Source organism: Mesoplodon bidens, assembly GCF_964165515.1.
Source record: "Mesoplodon bidens genome assembly, chromosome: 12".
Classification (NCBI taxonomy): domain Eukaryota; kingdom Metazoa; phylum Chordata; class Mammalia; order Artiodactyla; family Ziphiidae; genus Mesoplodon; species Mesoplodon bidens.
Window position 1 is genome coordinate 32,204,252 of NC_138168.1, and position 26,139 is coordinate 32,230,390.

The following is a 26,139-nucleotide window of genomic DNA, read 5'->3' on the forward strand; positions in this document are numbered from 1 at the left end:
CACCAACAGTGCAGGAGGGTTCCCTTTTCTCCACACCCTACCCAGCATTTATTGTTTGTAGATTTCTGATGATGGCCATTCTGACCAGTGTGAGGTGATACCGCATTGTAGTTTTGATTTACATTTCTCTAATAATTAGTGATGTTGAGCATCTTTTCATGTCTTTTTTGTTCATCTGTATGTCTTCTTTAGAGAAATGTCTATTTAGATCTTCTGCCCATTTTTTCATTGGGTTGTTTGTTTTTTTGTTATTGAGCTGCATGAGCTGTTTGTATGTTTTGGGGATTAATCCCTTGTCAGTTGCTTCATTTGCAAATGTTTTTTTCCCATCCTGAGGGTTGTCTTTTTGTTTTGTTTATAGTTTCCTTTGCTGTGCAAAAGCTTTGAAGTTTCATTAGGTCCCATTTGTTTATTTTTGTTTTTATTTTCATTACTCTAGGAGGTGGATCAAAAAAGATATTGCTGAGATGTATGTCAGAGTGTTCTGCCTGTGTTTTCCTCTAAGTGTTTTATAGTGTCCAGTCTTACATTTAGGTCTTTAATCCATTTTGAGTATATTTTTGTGTATGGTGTTATGGAGTGTTGTAATTTCATTCTTTTACATGTACCTGTCCAGTTTTCCTAGCATCACTTATTGAAGAGACTGTCTTTTCTTCATTGTATATTCTTGCCTCCTTTGTCATAGATTAGGTGGCCATAGGTGTGTGGGTTTATCTCTGGACTTTGTATCATAATCCGTTGATTTGTATTTCTGTTTTTGTGCCAGTACCATACTGTTTTGGTTACTGTAGCTTTGTACTTAGTCTGAAGTCAGGGAGCCTCATCCTCCAGCTCCGCTCTTCTTTCTCAAGATTGCTTGTGCTCTTTGGGGTCTTTTGTGTTCCCATACAAACTGTAAAATTTTTTTGTTCTAATTCTATGAAAAATGCCCTTGGTAATTTGATAGGGATTGCATTGAATATGTAGATTGCTTTGAGTAGTGTAGTCATTTTCACAATATTGGTTCTCCGATCCAAGAACATGATATATCTCTCCATCTGTTTGTGTCATCTTTGATTTCTTTTATCAGCATCTTACAGTTTTCTGAGTTCAGGTCTTTTGCCTCCTTAGGTAGGTTTATTCCTAGGTATTTCATTCTTTTTGATGCAATGGTAAATGGGATTGTTTCCTTAATATCTCTTTCTGATCTTTCTTTGTTAGCATATAGGAATGCAGGAGATTTCCATGTATTGATTTTGTATCCTTCAACTTTACCAATTTCCTTGATGAGCTCTAGTGGTTTTCTGGTAGCATCTTTAGGAATCTCAGTGTATAGTATCATGTCATCTGCAAACATTGACAGTTTTACTTGTTCTTTTCCAATTTGGATTCCTTTTATTTTTTATTTTTTTCTTCTCTGACAGCCATGACTAGGACTTCCAATAGTATGTTGAATAAAAGTGGTGAGAGTAGACATCCTTGTCTTGTACCTGATATTAGAGGAAATGTTTCAGATCTTCATCATTGAGTATGATGTTTGCTGTAGGTTTGTCAGATAGGCCTTTATTATGTTGAGGTAGATTCTCTCTATGCCCACTTTCTGGAGAGTTTTTATCATAAATGTGTTGAACTTTGTCAGAAGCTTTTTCTGCATCTATTGAGATGATCATATGGTTTTTAGTCTTCAATTTGTTAATGTGCTGTATCACATTGATTGATTTGCATATACTGTATTGAAGAATCCTTGCCTCCCTGGGATAAATCCCACTTGATCAGGATGTATGATCCTTTTAATGTGTTGTTGGATTCGGTTTGCTAGTATTTTGTTGAGAACTTTTGTTTCTATGTTCATCAGTGATGTTGGCCTGTAATTTCCTTTTTTTGTGCTATCTTTGTCTGGTTTCGGTATCAGGGTGATGTTGGCCTCATAGAATGAGCTTGGAAGTGTTCCTTCCTCTGCAATTTTTTGGAAGAGTTTCATAAGGGTAGGTGTCAGTTCTTCTCTAAATGTTTGATAGAATTCACCAGTGAAGCCATCTGGTCCTGGACTTCTGTTTTGGGGGAGTTTTTTAATCCACTTTCAATTTCAGTACTTGTGATTGGTCTGTTCATATTTTCTATTTCTTCCTGGTTCAGTCTTGGAAGGTTGTACCTTTCTAGGAATTTGTCCATTTCTTCAGGGTTTTACATTTTATTGGCATATAGTTGACTGTAGTAGTCTCTTATGATCCTTTGTATACCCGTTTTGTCCATTGTAACTTCTCCTTTTTTGTTTCTAATTTTATTGATTCAAGTCCTCTCCCTTTATTTCTTGATGAGTCTGCCTAAAGGTTTATTAATTTTGTTTATCCTCCCAAAGAACCAGCTTTTAGTTTCATTGATCTTTACTATTTTCTTTGTTTCTATTTCATTTATTTCTGCTGTTTTTTCTTTCCTTCTACTAAGTCTGGGTTTTCTTCTTCTTTCTCTAGTTGTTTTAGGTATAACTATAGGTTATTTGAGATTTTTCTTGTTTCTTGAGGTAAGATTGCATTGCTGTAAACTTCCCTCTTAGAACTGCTTTTGCTGCATCCCATAGTTTTTGGATCAGCGTGTTTTTTTTCTCATTTGTCTCTAGGTATTCTTGATTTCCTCTTTCATTTCTTCAGTGACCTTTTGGTTGTTTAATAACATTGTTTAGCCTCCATGTGTATTTTACAGTTTTTTCCTGTAATTGATTTCTAATCTCATAGCATTGTGGTCAGAAAAGATGCTTGATATGATTTCAATTTTCTTAAATTTGTTGAGGCTTGATTTGTGACCCAAGATGTGATCTATCCTGGAGAATGTTCCATGTGCACTTGAGAAGAAAGTGTATTCTGCTGCTTTCCGATGGAATTCCCTATAAATATCAATTAAGTCTATTTTGACTAATGTGTCCTTTATAGCTCGTGTTGCCTTATTAATTTTCTGTCTGGTTTATCAGTCCATTGTTGTAAGTGGGGTGTTAAAGTCCCCCACTATTATTTCCCCTTTTATGGCTCTCAGCATTTGCTTTATATATTGAGGTGCTCCGACGTTGGCTGCATATATATTTACAATTGTTATATCTTCTTCATATACTGGTCCCTTGATCATTATGTAGTGACCTTCCTTGTTTCTTGTAACAGTCTTTATTTTAAAGTCTATTTTGTCTGATTGAGTATTGCCACTCCAGCTTTCTTTTGATTTCCATTTGCATGGAATATTATTTTCCATCCCCTCACTTTCAGTTTGTATGTGTCCCTAGGTCTGAAGTGGTTCTCTTATAGACAGCATATATATGGGTCTTGTTTTTGAATCCATTCAGCCAGTCTCTGTCTTTTGGTTGGAGCATTTAATCCATTTACATTTAAGGTAATTATTGATATGTATGTTCCTATTATCATTTTATGAATTATTTTGGGTTTGTTTTTGTAGGTCTTTTTTCTTCCCTTCCTCTTGTTTTCTCTTCTCTTGTGTTTCCTGCCTAGAGAAGTTCCTTTGGCATTTGTCATAAAGCTGGTTTGGTGGTACTAAATCCTCTTAGCTTTTGCTTGTCTGTAAAGCTTTTGATTTCTCCGTCAAGTCTAAATGAGAGACTTGCTAGGTAGAGTATTCTTTGTTGTAGGTTTTTCCCTTTTATTACTTTAAGTATATCATGCCCCTCCCTTCTTGCCTGCAAAGTTTCTGCTAAAAAATCAGCTGATAACCTGTGGATTCCCTTGTATGTTTTTTGTTGTTTTTCCCTTGTTGCTTTTAATATTTTTTCTTTGTATTTAATTTTTGTTAGTTTGATTAACATGTGTCTCGGTGTGTTCCTCCTTGTGTTTATCCTGTATGGGACTCTCTGCACTTCCTGGACTAGGTGACTATTTCCTTTACCATGTTAGGGAAGTTTGAGACTGTTATCTCATCAAATATTTTCTCAGGCCCTTTCTCTCTCCTTTCTTCTTCTGGGACCCTTATAATTCGAATGTTGGTATGTTTAATGTTGTCCCAGAAGTCTCTGAGACAGTCTTCATTTATTTTCATTCTTTTTTCTTTATTCTGTTCCACGGCAGTGATTTCCACCATTCTGTCTTCCAGCTCATTTATCCATTCTTCTGCCTCAGTTATTCTGTTACTGATTCCTTCTAGAGTATTTTTCATTTCAGTTATTGTATTGTTCATCTCTGTTTGTTCTTTAGTTCTTCTACGTCTTTGTTAATCATCTCTTGCATCTTCTCAATCCATGCCTCCATTCTTTTTCTGACATCTCGGATCATCTTTACTATCATTATTCTGATTCTTTTTCATTATTTATTCATTTAGTTCTTGTAGGTTTTTATCTTGCTCCTTTGTCTGCAGCAGATTCCTCTGTCATCTCATTTTGGCTAACTTACTGTGTTTGTGGTCTCCTTTATGCATGCTGCAGGATCATAGCTCCTCTTGCTTCTGATGTCTGCCCCCTGGTGTGTGAGGTGGATATTGAGTGGGGCCTCCCCTTTGCTCTGCGGTTGTCACTGCCCTGTCAGGGGCATGATATGCTCCTTAGTTGTTGAAGTAGAGGCCCAAAGATCTGTTTCTTAGCTGTGTTTCTGATCTGCAGTGAGAGATATGTGGGATTGAAGCACTTCCACTGGGAGAGAAGCCTCTGAGTATTCCTCCTCTGGAGATGTTCACCTGTGAGTGTGCTCTGTTATGTCACCTTTTGCCTTTTGTGCGGGCTCACAAAGTACACTGTTGCTGGCACTGCTCTCAGTCCCATCATAACCATGGGTATGCCAGCAAATGGCCCTGGTGACTCTCAGGTGTAGTTTTCACCAGACCACTGGTGCAAACACTAGAGCAAACACTGTAGCACTTTTGACTGTCATTGTGTAGGCTGGTTTTTTAGAGAGTATAAATATCAGAGCTGGATATTTACCACTATATCATTAATAACACAGCAGAGAAATAATTTTTTGTGTGAGACATGATAGATATGTTTTGATAGATTATATCACTTTTAGCAAATATTCCTGTTTTCCTTCCCCTCTACGGAAAGAGCAAGTATACCTCATGCCCCATTGTTGTCGGGCTTGGTCTCATGGCTTGCTTTGACTAATGAGATGTAAGAAAATGTCATGTATGAAGACTGTAGGAAAACCATGTCTAAGCAGAAGTATTATATGTGCTTCAATGGTTGTGTTCCTCTTCCATGAGAACAGCATGCCCCAGGTGCGCCTTCTGTCTAGGACCCAGATTGACAGACATGTGGAGCAGAATTGAACTTGATCCACTGTCGAGCAGAGCCAGCATAGCCAGTCCATAGACCTGTGTGCAATAAACAGGTGTTTGTCTTTGAAAGCCACTCAGATTGTGGATTACTGTAAAACATCATCACATCAAACCTGACTGAATTAAAGCATCCATCTAGGTTAAAGAAAATCAGGATTTTAAGGGAAAGAACTAACTCAGTCACTGGTGGTATTCTTGCATTTTAATCAGTTTTGTATCATTTTAAAAGAACAAGTTTTTTCTATTTTATATATAAATCACATTTCTCGTAGTATTGATTTCACCATCCATTATTTATTTGGCCTATTGCTCTAGAGTCATCATAATACCTGCTTTTCAGGCTTCTGTAGATTTTCGACTGTGTGAAATTTGCATGTAGTATGTCTGTGGTTCTTTTCTAAATGATTTTTCAGCTCCATTTGAAAAAATGTTTTACTGCCTATGAGCTCTTTTTTTTCCTTTTTGTCTTATTGTTCTTAAATTAATAATATGAATTTTTGGTGAATATTACCTAAATGGGGTATATAAATGGCAGACCTAGAGTTTAATTTGACTATTACATATTGCATGGAAATCATTCATTCACTCCTGCATGCATTCATGCATTCAGGGTCTGCTATGTGGCAGGTACTGTTGGAGATGCTGGTAGTACTAAGAAGGATAAGATATTTTCTATGCACTTGAGACCTTGCAATCTACTGGAGGTCAGAGACAAACACAAGTATTTGCAGGAGGAGTATGATGGCACCACATAGGAAGATGGTAGGTAGGAAGATCTACCTCAGTATAATTGTAGTGGGGAATGGAGGGTGTGCAGGAGTGAAGGAGTGAGTGGAGGACTTTGAGAAGGAGAAAAGCATCATGAGATTTTTGCTTAAGTTTTCATTTTATTGAAGTATAATTGACATAAAATTATGTAAGTTTAAGGTATATAACATTGATTGGATACATTTATATTGCAATATTACTGTCATTGATAGCTTACCTCTATCATGATACATAATTACCATTTCTTCTAGTGATGGGTACAGTTAAGATACAGTTGATTAGCAAGTTTAATGTAATACAGTTTTGTTGTTTATAATCACTGTTAGATTAGCTCTAGATCTCCATAACTTAATTATTTACTAGTTGCAAGTATATATTCTTTAACAACATCTCTTTCATTTCCCTACCTCCTAGCCTTTGGTAACCACCATTCCTTTCTCTTTCTTCAAATTCATTTTATTTTGGATTCCACTATAAGAGATACCATACAATATTTATCTTTTTGTTTTCTGATCCATCTCACTTGGCATAATGACCTCAAGGTCCATCCATGTTGTAAAGAAATGGCAGCATTTCCTTTATTCTCATGACTGAATAGCTTTCCATTGTGTGTGTCTGTGTGTATGCGCCACATTTTCTTTATCCATTTATCCATAGAAGACTCTTAACATTGTTTTCATGTATTGGCTATTGTAAATAATGCTGCAATGAACATGGGGGTGCAGGTGATTTCATTTCTTTGAAGGAACTACCCAAGGCAAGAAAAGGGGTTCCCTTTTCTCCATATCCTTGCCCAACACTTATTTCTTATCTTTTTGATAGCACCTCACATCTGTTATTATGACTTATGTCATTTTAGTTTTGATTTGCATTTCCCTTATGATTAGTGATGTTGAGCCCCTTTTCATGTAACTGTTGGCCATTTTGTTGTCGTCTTTGGAAAACAATGTCTCTACAGGTCCTTTGCCCATTTTTTAATCAGATTTTTAAAAAGTGAGTTGTATGAGTTCTTTATAAATTTTGGACATTAACCCCTATCCAACACATGGTTTGCAAATATTTTCTACCATTCTGTAGTTGCCTTTTCATTTTGTTAGTTGTTTCATTAGCATTGCAGAAGCTTTGGAGTTTGATCTAGTTCCACTTTTTTAAAATTTTGTTGTTTGTGCTTTGGGTGTCATATGCAAAATATCATTAATAAGAGCAATGTCATGGAGCTGTTTTCTTCTAAGAGTTTTGCAGTTTCAGGTCTTATGTTTAAATCTTTAATCTATTTCAAGGCAATTTTTGTGAGTGGGGTAAGGGTAGGGGTCCAGTTTTCTTTTTCTCCATGTGGTTATCCAGTTTTCCCAACAACATTTATTGAAGAGAATGTCCTTTACTCATTATATATTGTTTGTTCCTGTGTCATAGAGTAATTGACCATCTGTGTTGGTTTATTTCTGGGCTCTCTACTTCATTTCATTGATCTCTGTGTCTGTTTTTATGTCAATACCACAGTTTTGATTACAATAGATTTGTAATATAGTTTGAAAATGGAGTGTGATGCCTCCAGCTGTGTTCTTTTGTCTCAAGATTACTTTGGCTATTCAAGGTCTTTTGTGGTTCCATACAAGTCTGAGGATTGTTTTTTCTATTTCTGTGAAAAATGCCATTGGATTTTGATAGAGATTGTGTTGAATCTATATTTGGCTTTGGGCAGTTAATTTTAACAATATTAACTCTTCCAATTCATGAATATGGCATGTCTTTCCATTATATTGTGTCGTCTTTGATTTCTTCAAAGTCTTGTAGCTTTCATCGTACAGGTCTTTCACTTCCTTGGTTAAATCTATTACTAGGTATTTTATTGTTTTTGAAGCTACTGTGAATGCGATTTTTTTTTACATTTTTCAGATGTTTCAGTTTTAGTGTAATAGAAATGCAGCTGATTTCTGTGTACTGATTTTATGTCCTGCAATGTTGAGTCTTTGGGATTTTCAATATATTGGATCATATCATATGACAATAGTGACTTCCTTTACTATTTGGATGCCTTTTATTTCTTTGGCCTGATTGTTCTAGATAGGATACTTAAGTACTAGGTTGAATAAGAGTAGTAAAAGTGAGCACCTTGTTCCTGATCTTAGAGGAAAAACTTTCACTTTTTCTTCACTGAGTACAATATTAGCTGTGGGTTTAGTGTATATTGCTTTCAATATAATTAGGTGTGTTTCTTCTATACACAATCTGTTAAGAGTTTTTAATCAAGAAAAAATGCTCTGTTTTGTCAGATGCTGTTTCTGCATTTATTGAGATGATCATATGATTTTAATCTTTCATTCTGTTAATGTGCTGTATCATTTATTGATTTGCATATGTTGAACCATCCTTGAATCCCAGTAATAAATCCAACTTGGTCATGGTACATAATCCTTTTAATAAATTCTTGAATTTGCTAGTATTTTGTTGAGAATTTTTACATCTATGTTTTATAGGGATATTGGTCTATAGTTTTCTATTCCTGTAGGGTTCTTTTCTGGCTTTGGTATCAGGGTAATACTGGCATATAGAATGAGTTCAGGAGTATTCCCTCCTCTCCAGTTTTTTAGAAAAGTGAAAAAAGATTGGCATTAATTCTTCTTGAAATATTTGGTAGAATTCACCAGTGAAGCCATCTGGTCTTGGGGTTTTCAGGGTTGGGATGCTTTTGATTACTGATTCAATCTCCTTAAATGTTATTGGTCTGTTCATACTTTCCATTTCCTGGTTCAGTCTTGGATGGTTAAATGATTCTAGGAAAATATCCATTTCTTCTAGGTTATCTAATTTTTTGGCTTATAATTGTTCATAGTAGTCTCTTATCATAACATATTTCTGTAGTGTCAGTTGTAATTTCCTCTCTTTCATGTCTGACTTTATTTCAGTCTTCTCTTTTGTTTTCTTAGTTATGCTTGAGGCTTTTCCTTTTTTTTTTCTTTTTCTGAGAAACTACCTCTTGATCTTTTATTTTTCTGGTCTCTATTTCATTTATTTCTTCTAGGATCTTTATTATTCCCTTCCTTCTGCTAACTTTGGGCCTAGTTTACTACTTTTCTAGCTCCTTGAGGTGCAAAGTTAGGTTGTTTATTTGTGATCTTTTTCATTTCTTAATATATGCATTTTTCACTCTCAGAACTGCTTTTGCAACACTATAGGATTGTGTGTTATGTTTCCATTTTCATTTGAGATGATATTACTTTAAAAATTAAAATATAATTGACATGTAACATTATATTAGTTTCAGGTGTACAAGGTAAAGGTATGACATTTAAGTATACTGTGAAATGGTTAACCACAATGAGTCTAGTTCACATCCATCACCATATATGTTTCCAAAATTTTTCTTGTGATGAGAACTTTTAAGATCTACTCTCTCAAGGACTTTCAAATATGCAATACAGTATTATGAATTAAAGCCATTATTCAGTACATTACATCTCCATGCTATATTTATCTTTTAACTGGAAGTTTGTATGTTTTGCCCACATTCCACCTCCATGCTCTGGCAACCACCAATCTGTTCTCTGTATCTATGAGCTTGGTTTTTTTGTTGTTTTGTCTTTTCCACATATAATTGAGATCGTATGGTATTTGTATTTCTCTGACTTACTTCAGTTAGCATAATGCCCTCAAGGTTAATTCATGTTGTTGCAAATGGCAAAATTTCATTCATTTTTATGGTGGGATATGTGTTATATACATACATATCATTTTTTTAATCTGTTCATACGTTGATGGACATTGGGTTGTTTCCTTTCTTATCTTGGCTATGTAAATAATGCTGCAGTGACCATGAGAGTGCATGTGTCTTTTCGATGTAGTGTTTTTGTCTTCCTCAAACAAATACCCAGTAATGGAATTGCCTGACCATATGATAGTTCGATTTTTAACTTTTTAAGTAACTCCCTACTGTTTTCCATAGTGGCTGTACCAATTTACATTCCCAAAACTAGTGCACAAGGGTCTCCTTTTCTCTACATGCATGCCAACACTTTTTATTTCTTTTTGATAATAGTCATTCTGATATGCATGCAGTGGTATCTTATTGTGGTTTTAGTTTGCATTTCCCTGATGAGTAGTGATTTTGAGTGTCTTTTTGTGTGTTTGTTGGCCCTCTGTATGTCTTCTTTGGAAAAATATCCTTTCAGAACCTTTGCCCATTTTTTAATAGGTTGTGTTGTTTTTTTTTTTTTTTTTTTTGCTTTCTGCTACTGAGTTGGAGGACTTTATATATTTTGGATAATAACCCCTTATCAGATACATGATATGCAAATATTTCCTTCCGTTGCTTCTATTTGTTGATATTTTCCTTTGCTGTACAGAAACTTTTTAGTTTGATGTAGTCCCACTTGTTTATTTTTGCTTTTGTTGCCTTTGGTTTTGTTGTCAAATCCAAAAAATTGCAGCCAAGACCTACGTCAGTGAGCTTACTGCCTACATTTTCTTCTAGTTTTATGGTTTCCAGTCTTACATTCAAGTTAATCCACTTTTGGTTATTTTTTCTATATGATGTAAGGTAGTGATCCAGTTTTCCTAACACCATTTATTGAAGAGGCTGTCCTTTACCCATTGTATATTTTGGCTCCTTTATCATAGATTACTTGACTATATATGTGTGGGTTCTTATGTTTAATTTTGACATTTTAAGTGTAATATGTCTAGGCGTGGTTCTCTTTGGGTTCATTTTATTTGTCAGTCTCTGGGCTTCCTTGATCTGGATGTGTTTTCTTCCTCAGGTTGGGGAATTTTTTAGTCACTACTTCTCCCAATAAGTTTACTACCCCTTTCTCTCTCTCTACTACTTATAGGACAACATCTAGCAAACTAACTTTCACGCAAGTGTCCCAGAAGTCCCTTAATTTATCTTCACTGTTTTTCATTCTTTTTGCTGCTCGGATTAGGTGAGTGCCTCTTGCCCTGTCTTCTTCTAGTCTGCTGTTGAACCTCGCTAGTGTATTTTTCAGCTCTGTGACCTCTTTGTTACATTTTCTCTTTGTTGACGTTTTCACTGTGTTCAACCGTTCTCTCCTTGAATTTGGTTAGCATTTTTATTACCATTACTTTCAACTCTTAACAGGTTACTTACTTATCTGTTTCTTTAAGGGCTCTTTCCCCTGAGGTTTTATCTTGTTCTTTCATTTGGAATATACTCCTCTATTTCTTCATTTTGCTTGACTCTCTGTGTTGGTTTCTATGCATTTGATGATACATTCACCTCTCTCTGTCTTAAAGCATTGGCCTTGCATATGAGATGAACTTTATCATTCAGCTCTTCCCTAGCTCTTGGTTGTCTCAAACCTTTGTAGTTGTCTAAGCAGCCTATTTTATTTTTAATAGCTTCTAGTAGTTGAAGATGTGCTGAGACCAGTCACTGTCCTTAAGGAGAGGATTTCAGGTAGCATCTAGATTCAGGCTGATTAGAATTTAGACCCTCAGCCAGCAGATTTTACCAAGTGCAAATATATTCAGTCCTGTAGGACCACAGTGTAAGCCCAGTTGGCCACCAAAGCCAGGTGATCTGGGGGTGTTTGCTGGGTGGCAGTCATAAAACTTGGGGCTCCAGTTAAGTATCTTTTCTTTTCTGGGAGATACCAGTGAGCTATAGCGAGATAGAGGGAGAGCAAAAAGATGGCATTCTCTGACCTCCATACCCTGAGCACCTCTGTAGACTCTGGAACTGTGCCAAACCTGGAGCTCCCCCTGACCACCAGAGCCAAGTGATATAGAGGCATCCCCTGGCAAGCTACAAAAATCAGGGCACCAGTCAAGGATATAAGAATATAACTCCTTTTCTGAAGAGAACAGTGATCTGGAGCAAGGCAGAGAGAGAGAGTGCAAAGATTGTGCCCACTGTCTCCATTCCCTGAGAGTACCTCTATAGGCTCCTATAAGTGTGCAAAACCAGAAGCCTGCCCCACAGGCCAAAGCTGCTGTAGAAGGAAATAGGCCTGTTTCTCAGAAAGACTGTGGGTATGTTTCAGTTGGATATCTGTGCAATCCTGTAGGAGTGGTACTCTACCAAAAACTGTCTGTTGTTCAGTCCCATGGGACCCAGGACACAAGCTCCCCTGGCCTCCAAGTCCATGTGATCAACAGGTGTCCCTTTGTGACAGCTGCAAAATCTAGGTCACCAGACATGTAGAAGCTCCCTTCTGGGAAATACTGGTGCTCTGGAGCATTGACAGAGGGAGAGCTCAACGGTGACACCCACTACATGGAGTGGGGCAGATGGGGAGTACAGGGACAGCACCTGCTGAAAGAAGAAAAAGATAAAAAGGAAAAGAAAGTAAAAAAAAAATGGCACCTGCTGGCTTTAGCAGTCAGAGGGTGAACAGGAAGATAGAACTTGCCAGCCTCTTTCCCCATAGAATATCCCAGCAGACCCTTGCCTCTCAGACCAATGCTTTTAAAATTAGCAAATGAGTTTCTTTTACGTAAAATTTGGGTGCTTTTTGAAGGGCTGCTTCTGCACTGGTCCCTGGGATGGATGAGTCTGCATGCAAGCTCTTTAAGAGCTACATCCCTTTGGCTATTCAAAGCCAGATATTTTGGGGACTCATCTTTCAGGGGCTGGTCTTAGAAACTGGTATGTCAGATGTGGGATACAAACTATTTGTTCTTCAGGGAGAGTCTGGGTTTTGAGTTCTCTCCTGATTGTATGTCACTGCTGGGATGGGGTTTATGGTGAGATCGTATCTCAGCCTTTCCTACCTGCTTTGATGTGGTTTCCCTCTCGTTTGCCAGATGTGATGGGGTCACTCCACCAGGTTCTTTTTGGAGGAGATTGTTCCATATTTAGCTGTAGATTTGGTGTGTCTATGGGAGGAGGTAAGTTCAGGATCTTCCTACATCACCCTCATCACCAGAACCATTTATTTTTTCTACTAGAACAGAGATATATTTACGTCAATAAAATTATAAAGTATAAGTACAAAGAAACAAAAATATTTGACAATCGCTGAGACACAATTTTGTAAAGAAAATTAATAGTAATCATCTTAAGTACAGTGAATTGTAAAGATCTGTTGATATGGAGGAAAATAACCAGAAGAAACACAAAAATAATTGTCACAGCACATGGAAACATTTCCATAAAAAGTTAGCTTCTACTTGGTCATTTAATTTTTCAGCCCTGTTTAAATTTACATTCTGAAATTTATGTTCCACTGCAGTTTCTACCTGCATGTAATATATTTTCTGCCCCTTCACTTTGAGTCTGTGTGCATCCTTAAAGTTTAATTGGATCTCTTAAGAACACCATACAGTTTGGTGTTGTTTCTTTATCCATCCAGTCACTATGTGCCTTTTCATTGGTGAATTCAATCCATTTACATTCAGAGCAATTATTAATATGTAATCTTATCAACTGCAGTCTGGTTTTGTATTTCCATTATTTCTTTTTCTCTCTTTCTGCCTACATTTGTAAATTGGTTATTTTTCATGGTGGTATGCTCTTCCCCCCCTCTTTTGTGCATCTGCTCTAGATTTGTGCTTTGTGTTTATCAAGGGGGGGTTCCATAAAACATCTCTTAGATAAAACAGTCCATTTTAGGTTTATAGAAACTTATCTTTAACCCCCTCAGGTATCCATTTTTTAGCTCCTCCCTTTTTCATATTGATGCCACAGTTTACCTCTTTTTTATTGTATATTTATTTACTTATAGTAGGTATAGTTATTTTTCCTACTCTAATTTAACCTTTATACTATAGTTGAGTAGTTAACACACCATCGTCCTACAGAATTATAGTTTTCTAAGTCTGGCTGTATATTTCTCATCTTTACCAGAGTATTTTGTACTTTTGTATGTTTTCATTTCAGCTTGAAGAACTCCTTTCAGCATTTCTTGCAAGGTAGATCTAATAGTGGTGAACTCCCTCAGATTTTGTTTGGGAGAGGCTTTACTTCTTCATATCTAAAGGATAACTTTGCTAGATAAAGTAGTCTTGGCTGGCCATTTTTATCTTTCAACTCTTCAAGTATGTCATTCCACTGTCCTCTGGCCTATTGAATTCCTACAGAGAAATCTGCTGATAGCCTATTGGCAGTCCTTTGTAAGTTCTCTTCTTTTTTTTTCCTTGCCTGCCTTTAATGTCTTGGAGAATATCTTTTTGCATTGAGACACTAGGCTGATCTACTAGCTTTGTGGACTTGTATGTCCAAATCTTTTCTCAGATTTTGGAAGTTCTCAGCTATTATTCTTTAAGTTAACTTCCTGCCCCTTCCTTCTCTGCCTGGAATTCTGATTATCCTGACATTTGTCAGGATATATGGATGGATATATGGATATCCATAGATCATGTAGGCTTTCTTTGCTCTTTTTCTAAGTTCCCTCTTCTCTTTTTTGTTATTTCATCTTCATATGCTCTGCCTTGCTACATATTCTCTGCATTGCATGCTATCCAGCTCCAGAATTTTTGTTTGGTTCTTTTTTAAAATTTCTTTCTCTTTAATAAAGGGCCATTTTGTTCACATATTTTATTCCTGATTGTATTGAATTGTCTTTCTGAGTTTTCTTGTAACCTGTTGAGTTTCTTTATAACATCTATTTTCAACTCTTTATCAGATAGGTTGCAATATTCTGTGCCTTTGAATTTGATTGATTGCTAGAAATAGATAATTTTTATGTGATGCCACGTTTCCTTGATGTTTCATAATCCCTTTAGATTTGCATTGTTGTTTTTGCATATGAAGTAGTAGATATCTTCTTAACTCTTTTCTTGTTGCCTTCAGATGGTATGTTATATTCTGTAGTGTTGATATTATCTGAGTTTTTACTGTTTTTGTGAATTTATACCTGCTCCAGTCCTCTTGTTCCCTCTTTTGGGTGAGTTTTTAAACATTTATGCCCTCTCTGTTTCTTACAGTTCACCAGGCTGACTATTGGAAACCTCTCTTGTTTTCCAAAAGGTTGCTATAGCTCAAGTTCATGGTTTCTGAGCATGCTCTCAGTCTACTGGAGCTTTCTCTTGCAGTGGCACTTGGGAGCCCACACAAGGAGCAAACATAGAGTGGGGGGAAAGTGTGGGTTTAGCACTGGGTACATTGGGGGCACCTGCAGATCCAGTAGGGTGATCCCAGTGGCTCCTAGGTGGACTTCTGCTAAGAACAATCCCTTTCCCACCAGCTGAAGTTCTAATTTGCATCTTTCCTAATATCCTCCCTACCCCTGGTTATAAAGCTCCCATCTTAGTACTTCAGTTGCTGGTGGAGAAATGATTTTTCCAGCCACTTCTAGTCTAGCTGGGATAGCTGGGCACTCACTCACTGCTTTCCTTTTCCCCTTTCAGTGTTTCTTTGGGCAGAGGCATGGTGCCAGGAAAGCTTCTCTACTGCCTTCTGTTGCAACCAAACTAGCTTTTTTTTTTTTTTTGTCTCCAGTTATGTGCTGGGGTCTCCCATTGGGAGGACTAGACTTCTGCAAGTTCTCTTCTATGTGAGTGCCTGCCTGGGTCTTTACTGACACAATTTTTGCCTGGCAAGAACAAAAGGGATCTAGGCAGTTTGTCTGGCTCCTCTGGTTCCCCAGCTCAAACAGACGTTTGTCTCTTACCATCTTTGTGGTGAGTGAGGCAACTCCTGTGTTCCTTGGAATAAGACACTAGGTCCCAGAACACCACAAAGGCACTTTTGCTCATGTATGAATGTCCAATTTGTTGATTTTTAAAGGACTAAATAGTAGGAACATTTTATGTCATCATGTTGCTAATATCACTCTCCAGGATCATCAGATTTTCACTTTAGGAAGTTCACTTTGGGTGCATGGTCAAAATTAGAAGCATGAAATGAGGGAACATTTATAGGACTCTTACTTCCTGATCTAAAGATAATGCAAACATTTGATTTTGTATATAGCATTCTATCATTTTTAAAGTCATTGTAGTATATTGGTCTAATAGATTTTTCCAAATGGAACAGTGGAATGGTGATACATCAAATTATTTATTCACTAAGCCTACAAGGTAATATTATTGCAATTAATATTTTCCCTCATATTTCTAACTTATTAAGTATTGTATAAAATAGTGGCTTTTTGAATTACTATAAATGTATTGATCTGCACTTTACAAAAAAGGAAGCCATGTAGAGTTTGCAACTTTAAAAGCAAATTCATTATAATATAGGATATTTGCTTAAATTTGGTGTCCTTTATGTATAAAATGGAAACTTACTTAGGAAATGTTACAGCTAAAGGGAGATTACCCAAGGTTACATTATATAAGAGTATGAAAATACCTATACCCTTGCCACTTTTCTTTCAATTGAAGTTAAAAAGCACATACATACCAGAGCTACTGCAAAAATTTAACTGCCCTAGCCATACTTACAATATACTGCACAAACGAAATTGACCTTACTAATAAAAACTTTCTTTGTATAATATTACTGAAATCTTGTTAAAAGTAGAGAATTATAGTTTCACTAAATGCTGTCTGACTTTATAATTAATTATGTGAAAACTAGTAGCACTGATGAATGTAAAATATATTTCACTTTAATTAGGTGGTTGAAAACAAAGGCATTTTATATTGCAGTAGCATAGAAGTCTCTAATTCCATACATGCTTCATAGAAACCGAACTCTTATTGACAATATTTTAGTTTATTATATTGCCATAAAGTATTTTAATGGTAAGTCAGTAAAATTAGTAATAAAAGTGAAAATTCTCAGTTGTTTTTGCAGATCTTAAGTAGACAGTACACATGATATCTCCCTTAATCTTCTCCACTAGTTATAAATGACATACAAAATGGTTTTGGTAGACATAATTAGTTTTTCTTGATTTATATATAACTAACTTTTTTTGGTTACTGCTTTCTGCTATCATGGTAGAAATATATAAACCACATCAATAACAAGCATTCTGAAAACTACTGTCCATTATAGTACTAGTTTTTGATTTTTTAAAGTAATTTTGTTATAAATTATTTGAATAAGAGTACATATTAAATGTAGATTAAGAGTACATATTATTAAATGTAGATTAAGAGTACATATTATTAACTGTAGATTATTTTGTAAAATGCTATTTTAATGGTATAGGAGAATCTGTCATTTTTGCACAGCAAAGGAAACCATAAACAAAATGAAAAGACAGGACTTCCCTGGTTGCACAGTGGTTAGGAATCCACCTGCCAAGGCAGGGGACATGGGTTCAAACCCTGGTCCAGGAAGATCCCACATGATGTGGAGCAACTAAGCCTGTGCACCACTACTGAGTCTGTGCTCTAGAGCCTGCAAGCCACAACTACTGAAGTCCATGCTCCACAACAAGAGAAGTCACCACAATGAGAAGCCCGCGCACCGCAATGAAGAGTAGCCCCTGCTTGCTGCAACTAGAGAAAGCCCGCACACAGCAACAAAGACCCAATGCAGCCATAAATAAATAAATTTATGGAAAAAAATAAAGACAACCTAAAGAATGGGAGATCATATTTGCAAACAATGCAACCGACAAGTGCTTAATTTCCAAAATACACAGCTCATACAACTCAACAACAACAAAAAAACAACCCAATCCAAAAATGGGCAGAAGACCTAAATAGACATTTCTCCAAAGAAGATATACAGATGGCCAGTAGGCACATGAAAAGATGCTCAGCATCGCTAATTATTAGAGAAATGCAAATCAAAACTACAATGAGGTACCACTTCACACCTGTCAGAATGCCCATCATTAAAAAGGCTACAAATAACAAATGCTGGAGAGGGTGTGGAGAAAAGGGAACCCTCCTACACTGTTGGTGGGAATGTAAGTTGGTGCAGCCACTGTTGAAAACACTATGGAGTTTCCATAGAAAACTAAAAATAGAATTACCATATGATCCAGCAGTCCCATTCCTGGGCATATATGCAAACAAAACTAATTCAAAAAGATACATGCACCCCAATGTTCATAGCAGCACTATTCACAATAGTCACAACATGGAAGCAACCTAAATGTCTATCAACAGACGAATGGATAAAGATGTGGTACATATATACAATGGAATACTACTCAGCCATTAAAAAAAAGAATGAAATGATGCCAGTTGCAGCAACGTGGATGCAACTAGAGATGATCATACTAAATGAAGTCAGAAAGAGAAAGACAAATATCGTATGATATCACTTACATGTGGAATCTAAAATACGACACAAATGAACCTATCTATGAAACAGAATCACAGACATAGAGTACAGACTGGTAGTTGCCAGGAGAGGGGGTTGGTAGATGTAAGCTTTTATATACAGAATGGATAAACAACAAAGTATTACTGTATAGCACAGGGAACTATATTCAATATCCTATGATAAACCATAATGGAAAAGAATATGAATATAAAAAAATAATGTGTATATATGTATAACTGAATCACTTCACTGTACAGCAGTAATACAACATTGTAAATCAACTATACTTTAATAAAAAAGCATTCATCTTAAGGTTATTAAGTCAGTTTATTAAAAATATGGGATATGATTTCTTTTTTATTTTTAAATCATAATTTTTTCTCTAATATTTTTTGTTTTAGGTCACTTTTCATATTGAACCATATAAGAATCGAGATGATAAAAACATGTACCAAAATGTCAGATACATTATAGACAAGTGAGTTTATTCAGTCCTATAATTACTGTTATGTGATCCAATGATAATTACTGTTATATGATCCAATGATAATTACTGTATGTTTATATTTGAGAGATTTGAATGACTTACAGTATGACATATTAAAATTAGTTTAAACTAATTTTGTAATGAATACTGCAATCATTTTAAAGAACATTTCTGAATTTCCTTATAATTCACTTTCTGTATGAATAGTTACAGGTTCCTGTTTTTACTGTTTTATGTGTATATTAGACTATGATTTCTGTCATCTGACATTTAAATTAGTATTCTGCAAATCTTATGAATATAGAGTTGTCTTTTTAAAAGAAAGTTCAGAGTATGGAATGTGAATTGCTTTTGCAATTTTGAATTGCTATTAGATATGGTAGATCCACATCTAATATTTTCATTTAGTATGATTACAAGGAAAGAATTTATTAATACAGTTTCATTTTGTTTAAGGGTTTACTGATAATAGTCTGTGACAGATGCCATACTCTTATAAAAAACATGTCAGCAACAGTGGGACATTTATCACTTATACCAAAAAAAACCCCACAGTATTTTCATGTAGAAAATGGGCTTTTTATTGTGTTAGTCATCATTTCTAAACCTCAGTATATCTTGTTTGTTAATGTCTTAATGTATCCAGTATCTCATTTTTCAATGTGTAAAATTAAAAATGCATTTTTAATGTTTACACTTATATAGCTAATTCCCCAAAGGTGAACAATGTGCTTAAACTGCACTGATTACCTTCATTTTCAATACATAAACAATTATTGTCTAATTCAAATGAGTTATGAATATTCATTTTGCTTTCTGCTTTCATATATGTTTGTATTCTAGATATGGAAATCATCCTGCCTTTTACAGGTACAAGACTAAGAACGGCAGTGCTCTTCCACTGTTTTATGTCTATGATTCCTATATCACAACAGCTGAAAAATGGGCCAATCTGTTAACCAGCTCAGGGTCTCAGAGCATTCGCAACTCTCCTTATGATGCATTGTTTATTGCACTTCTAGTAGAAAAAAAACATAGATATGAAATTCTTCGAGGTGGTTTTGATGGAATTTATACGTATTTTGCCACAAATGGCTTTACTTATGGCTCATCCTATGAGAACTGGGCTAAGCTAAAATTTTTTTGTGATCAGTTCGACCTAATGTTCATCCCAAGTGTGGGCCCAGGATACATAGATACCAGCATCCGTCCGTGGAACACTCAAAACACTCGCAACCGAGTCAATGGGAAATATTATGAGGATGCTCTGAGTGCTGCACTCCAAGCCCACCCCAGTATAATTTCCATCACCTCTTTTAATGAGTGGCATGAAGGAACTCAGATTGAAAAAGCTGTTCCCAAAAGAACCAGTAATACTGTGTACCTGGATTACCGGCCTCATAAACCAAGTCTTTATCTAGATCTAACTCGTAAGTGGTCTGAAAAATACAGTAAAGAAAGAGCAACTTATGCATTCAATCACCAGCTACCTGTTTCTTAATGCATTGATTAAAGTTTAATAATTATAGAAATCACCAAATTTCAATACATTCCTTTTGTTTTGAGTTTTGGAAAGAAAACTGTCAAAGTCAGTATGTACTATTATCTCTAATAAAAATAATTTGTACATTTTTAAAGGTAGTAATATTATCATTGCCACCTTTCACAATGGCAATGTTGCACTGAGAAAAGTTGTGCAAATAACATTCCTTGTGGCATAATTTGGTGAATTTCTGACTGGAATTGAAATCCTGCTTTATAGCTATTTTTGTGTTTCGCAATAGGTAATTGCTTGTGTTATATAGACTAGTTAGCACACAATTAAATCCTACTTGTATTCTGGGCCCAAAGAAAAAGGACTGTGTATATATTTGTTATGTCTATTGAAGAACAAAGACCTAAAAGATAATGTACATGGTTCCTTTTTCATTTTTTTAATGATCCAGTCAACTTCATCATATTAGCATTCAGACTCTGGATAACTCTCCAATAACAATTCTTCAGAAAAAAATCATATGCCTTAAGCCTTACTGTGAACCATATTGTGTTAGGAAGGTCTGCTTTCTATAGCACAATATGTATCATCATTTGCAGATTTTTGGTTTCCTAGAGCTTGCTAGGTGTTTTGCATGTCTAATGTTTCTGCATTATAATGCTGAATTTCAGGCTTTAGAAGGAAAATCTTTTCATAAAGGTTAAGGATTGCTTCTCAGTTATTAAAAAAAAATAGCTGCTCTACAATTATGAAAATACAGTGCCTCAAATGTTATTTTAGGATACCTTGTCAATCTTTAACTTATTTTATTATTCATATTTTTAATTTAATGTTAATCAGAGACCAACTGTTAGATAAGAAAAAGTTAATACTATCATTGGATTGACTTCAAGATTTTAAGCTGTTCCTACTAACACTAATAGAGAAAATTTACTTACCATTTCAGATTTTAAGGATATGGAAATGAAAGTTCATTACTAAGTTTGACTTTTTATTAGGTATAACACTTAATGATGGAAATATTTAAGACTTTATTGTCTATAATATAACATCCCTATCTAAAAACATTATACTTTTATGTTACCTAACAGGTTAAAGAGTTGTGATCAATTGTCATATTGTGACAAATTAATCATCTGTAAAAATGAATCTCTTAACTTTAAAAACTAGAGAATAAAATACACTCTATTATAGTTAATATTTGTAACTAGAACTATGGTAAAAAATCTAATATATATGCTATTACATTTTTTTTAGATATTTAATTTATTAAATGTAAGCAATAGGGAAATACTAAACAATACATATAAACATTCTGAATATATGGACATTCATTCAGAAACAAATTAGCAGTGGAATTTATCATAAAATAACTCATTAGACAATGAAATTTAATTTTAAGCAGTGCTTTTGAAGTTAACTGTCATGTCTTTGAAAAGAAGCATGATTAATGTTAAACTTATTTATAACTGAGAATCTGCCATTTCTCAGAATGTTCAGACCATGGGAAACCAGTATAATAGTAATTAGTAATTCACCTTGTAGAGGAAATTATAAGAATAAATCACTATAATGTTACAACTAAGTATCTTCATAGGAACACTCATACAGATATAACCTGTGGATTTTTTTTCTTACATCCAGTTAGCCACTATATGTTATCTTAGCGATAAACTCTAAATATGGTATACTTAATATTTATAACATACCATATTTTATTAAAGTTTAGTTAGATCTCTAACACACAGCAATTTTTGTCATTGCTTATGTTTGAACCCATAATGACAGACAATTTTATGAAATAGTTCTGAGATTAAGAGAAAAAGTGTATAAAAACAAGGTCAGCAAATCCTCAACACGGACACCACCATTTCTCTCCTGCTCCCATTGCAGACATATAGATAGATCATCTAGGACTGCAGAATTTCCCTCTGAGCTTTGTTCTAACGCACTACCCCAACCAGCCACTGACAGTCGGTTTCAAAGTAAGATAAAATAGATTCTGTCTTCATTGCAGAAAGTTAATTAATTCTCAAGGGAAGAATGTTTGGAATCAGCTCTAATGATAGTTTACTGATGTATAACTATTTGAATATCATGTTTCTTTTCTCCTGTTCTTAAAAAAACAGTTATTAGAAGGAATTATCTCTAATAATTTTGTTATTCTTAGGGAAGAATGCTTTCAAAATCTTCCTCAGGTATTCATTACAGCTGCCTTTACCATTTGACTTATAACAAGTTTAGATTGCATAATCACAAGAAATCAATTCTTTGCTTTTATTTAATTCAATAAACTAAAGTAACTGTTAAAGAAAAAACAGTGTAATATAGGTAATGCATGAATCAAAATGAATTATTTTATGGTTTAATCAGTCTAGTTGTTTTGACTGTATAGAAACCAAATCTTTCTCTTACTACTCTCTTTAGGGACTGATGTTGTCAAAAACTGCTGTAATGTTGATCAACTTTTTTGTTTTAATAGTAATTTAAAAATGACTATTTTGTTACATGAAGTAGTTAACTTTCACCTAATAAAAGCATACAGGGAATAAATTGTATCTTAGATATAAAAATCTGTTTTTTTAATGAAATGTTTTATTTAATTTCTGATTAACAGTTCAAAAGTAGTATTCAGTTGCCACTCTATATATCTTCTCTATTTGAAATATACAGCATTTAAAAAGTAGATACCTTTTAACTGTACTTTTAAAATCTGTGAATTTGTGTTATACACACAAAAATATGAATTTTAAATTTGGAAGATGGTTTCTTATTTTTTTATTCTTTGGGCATAATCATATATGAGCTCCAACATCCTTTAGAAAATTGATCTTACCCTCAAACAGCAGAAGTAACAAGCCACTAGAGAACCTACCAAGCTCATAACCAAGCCCTTTTTGAAACTGATCACAGTTATTCAATTTAAACACAGTGACTGCTCCTAACCTCTATAGTGCCTACAGAAGCAGTCCTTAAAAGTCTTTATCTAAATTTTGAATTAAGGTCGAACACTCTCATGTCCCATAGTGTAGAAGCAATACTTTATTTACAACCAGCAAAATTTAAGTTATTTTTTAAAATATTTAAAATTTCAAAGGGAAAAATTGAGCCAAAAAGTTTTTTGGCTCAGTTATTCCTTTTTTTCAAAAAAAGTACTGTAAATTTAAAAGTACTTTAAATTTAAATTATATACTGACTGTTATATATCCACATAAAGGCTAAATGTTGTAGTATTCTTAATACAGGATTATTATCCCTCAGAATGCAGGTACTACTTTGGCTTACTTACAGAGTCATCCTTAGTCAAGTCAAAGAACTTAGCAGTAGTGCTATTATATTCCAACTGTCAATGAAGGGGGGAACATTTTTCAATGTTAATAGATTTTGTTGTTATAATTACCATTTATTATATCAAAAGACAAAATAATTTAAGACCTAATAAGCAAAGAGTCATAGATCTAAAATTTACTGAAGTCAAAACATAGTGGCACTTTTTATATTGTATGTTCTAAACTTCATTTAAAGCATCTTATATATTAAAGTTCAAATTTCTCATTTATATAACCTTAAATTTAACCATAAAGTTAAAAAGCCTTTTAGAGTCTATCTCATTGAAATAATTATTTCATGAAACAAAATAATGATATACCATGGTAGTGATAATTCTGTATACAATTCAACTTATAGTATATGATTGTATTGTCATACTTTTGTGTTTTTACTTTAGATTTTTTTTATTAATTTTTATTGGAGTATGGTTGCTTTACAATGTTGTGTTAGCCTCTGCTGCACAACAGAATGAATCAGCCATACATATACAGATATCTTCTACTTTAGATTTTTAACCTATTCTTTTAGAAAGTCAAAACAACAATCATTATAAACAACACAAAGTGGCAGTCTTCTGCTACTCAGTAGCATTTAAAATACATTAATTATGTCCATGCATAAAAGTATTTTTCAGTCTGTTTTATAAAAGCCATTTTCAAAGCACTATATATCACCATGTTAATTTGATTATAGTATCTAACAATGTGACTTTTATACAGATCTTGAAAATATCATATGCAAAAGAGAAAAATACTTAGAAGAAATCCAGTTGTAATACATGCAGTACCTTTTAGAAATGTATACATTTGAACACAGTCACCTAAGAATAGCAGACACACTTTTTTTAGTTTATACACACTAAATTTATATTTGAGTACTGCCATTCTATATATCATTAATTACCCAAACATATTATCCATATGGCAGACTATTAAGCCATTACATTAAAATTGTGCAGTCCAATCTGGCTTCATGTAAAAAGTCAACTGCAAATCTGATAGCTAAATTCTTACTTGAAAATTTGCTGCATTGTTATATTTAAAGTACATTCTTGAAAATTATGCTCTTGGCTTTTTAGGTATCTTGTAAGAACAGTATTTAGTGACAGTCATTATATGAACAGTAGTTGAGCTGAAATTCTGTTTTATTTTTCCTCATGAGTGTTTGTAGCTAAAGGCTTAATTTAATCCTCAAATAAAATATTCCATTAATGCACATTATTTTCTCATTTCATTTTTTTACTTGAGTCATTCTTAAATAAAATTTAGGTAGTGTTTCTTCCTATAAGAATATGTGCATGCTGATTCTTTGCAAAAAGGATTTGACATATTTTTCATAAGAAACTGTTACAAAATTAATATATATAAACGAATGACAGAATTTCAAAAAGGAACGTACATATATGATACTAGCATATATGGTTGACTACACATTTGGTATTGAGAGCTTCTGAGTAGTTAATGCAAGATGTTATATGGCTCTTGTTGCCAGAAAAGAAGCACCTCCTTTCCTATTCAAGGCAAACTTTGCCTTGTCAATACACTTTAAAATACATTTCTCAAATAGGCATTATACCTAGGGTCAAAAATGCAGAAACCTATAGGAGACTGTCAGGCAATATAAGTAAATGCATCAGGTTTAAACCCTATAGAGTCATAGCGACTGTGGACAACTGTCATCTAATAAGAGTAGTTGCTAACAGCTCCTGTCAGTGTTGCCCCTTCTGTAGCTGTGGGTCCCTAAAACGAGGAAGTATGTATGCCTGCGTGTTTGTAAATTTTTCTAATTATAACATTCTGGCAGATACTGCAAAAGATTTTTAAAATATTCGCTGGTTGGCTCTAGTTCATTGGTCATTAGTTTGTGACTGCTGATGTAAAGAATGTAAAACTGGATTATGAAAAATGTCCTGAATGATTTATAACACTCAAGGGAATTTCATATGACTAGTTATTGTGATGATTATTGGATATATTCCAAGTATAAAACAATAAAACACAAGTCAGTGAAACTGAATCCATGTGGCTCTGATGATGTGATAGCTTTCCCCAGGTCTTATCTCATCAGAAATTAAAGCACCAAAAAGTGAGTTAGGTGCATATCTCTCAGCCAATCTTCTCTATTATTCCTCCTAATTTTACTTTTGAATAGCTGATGTGAATTAATACTCACTGAGAGGGACTTGGAATGCTTTTTATTCTGTGGCTTTTTAGATATGGATCCATTTTTGAAGCCTGGCAAGTAGGTAGAAAAAAAACTGTAGGTAATTGTGTTTAATTCTGGTCTCCACTCCTGCAACCTAGTTTCTATCCTTTTGCTGCCTGCCTGCCTGCCTCTGCCTACCTGCCCACTATTCAGCCTTCCTTTCTTTCTTAGTCTCAACTCACCTGCCTTTCTTATCTGCTTTGTTTCAAAAAGGATGTTAGTGATTTGTTAGAATACATAACATGTAACAATATAGTCTTAAAAGGAGAGCAAGAATAAAAATACACTTATTGAGGCCAGCATTAAATAAAAACTGAATAATGTGGTAAATACACTGCTATACTGGTGGTCACAAATTTAAATCCAAGCTTTGAGTAGCCGGTATGAAAAACAACATCTCATCATGTACACGTTGTGCATTGTCCATAGTATAAGATAGAAATTAATTTCTCAAGAAAAGTATAGCTGCTTTGCTATTAAGAG

At 34.5% G+C, this 26,139-nt stretch overlaps 1 protein-coding gene across 9 annotated transcripts in view; it reads left to right on the plus strand.

Annotated features, from left to right (window-relative positions):
• Window positions 1–26,139, plus strand: part of MANEA (mannosidase endo-alpha) — a 105,298-nt gene that overhangs the window by 39,929 nt on the left and 39,230 nt on the right. For 2 of the 9 annotated variants that reach the window (XM_081251446.1, XM_081251450.1), the window contains 2 exons: window positions 18,541–18,617; window positions 19,470–24,666. The exons of 1 other annotated variant lie outside the window; for it this stretch is intronic. In XM_081251446.1, the coding sequence (XP_081107572.1) occupies window positions 18,541–18,617; window positions 19,470–20,127 (735 nt within the window). In that variant the 3' untranslated portion in view covers window positions 20,128–24,666. 6 more of the 9 variants (XM_081251448.1, XM_081251447.1, XM_081251451.1 and 3 more) reach the window with 5 other exon arrangements.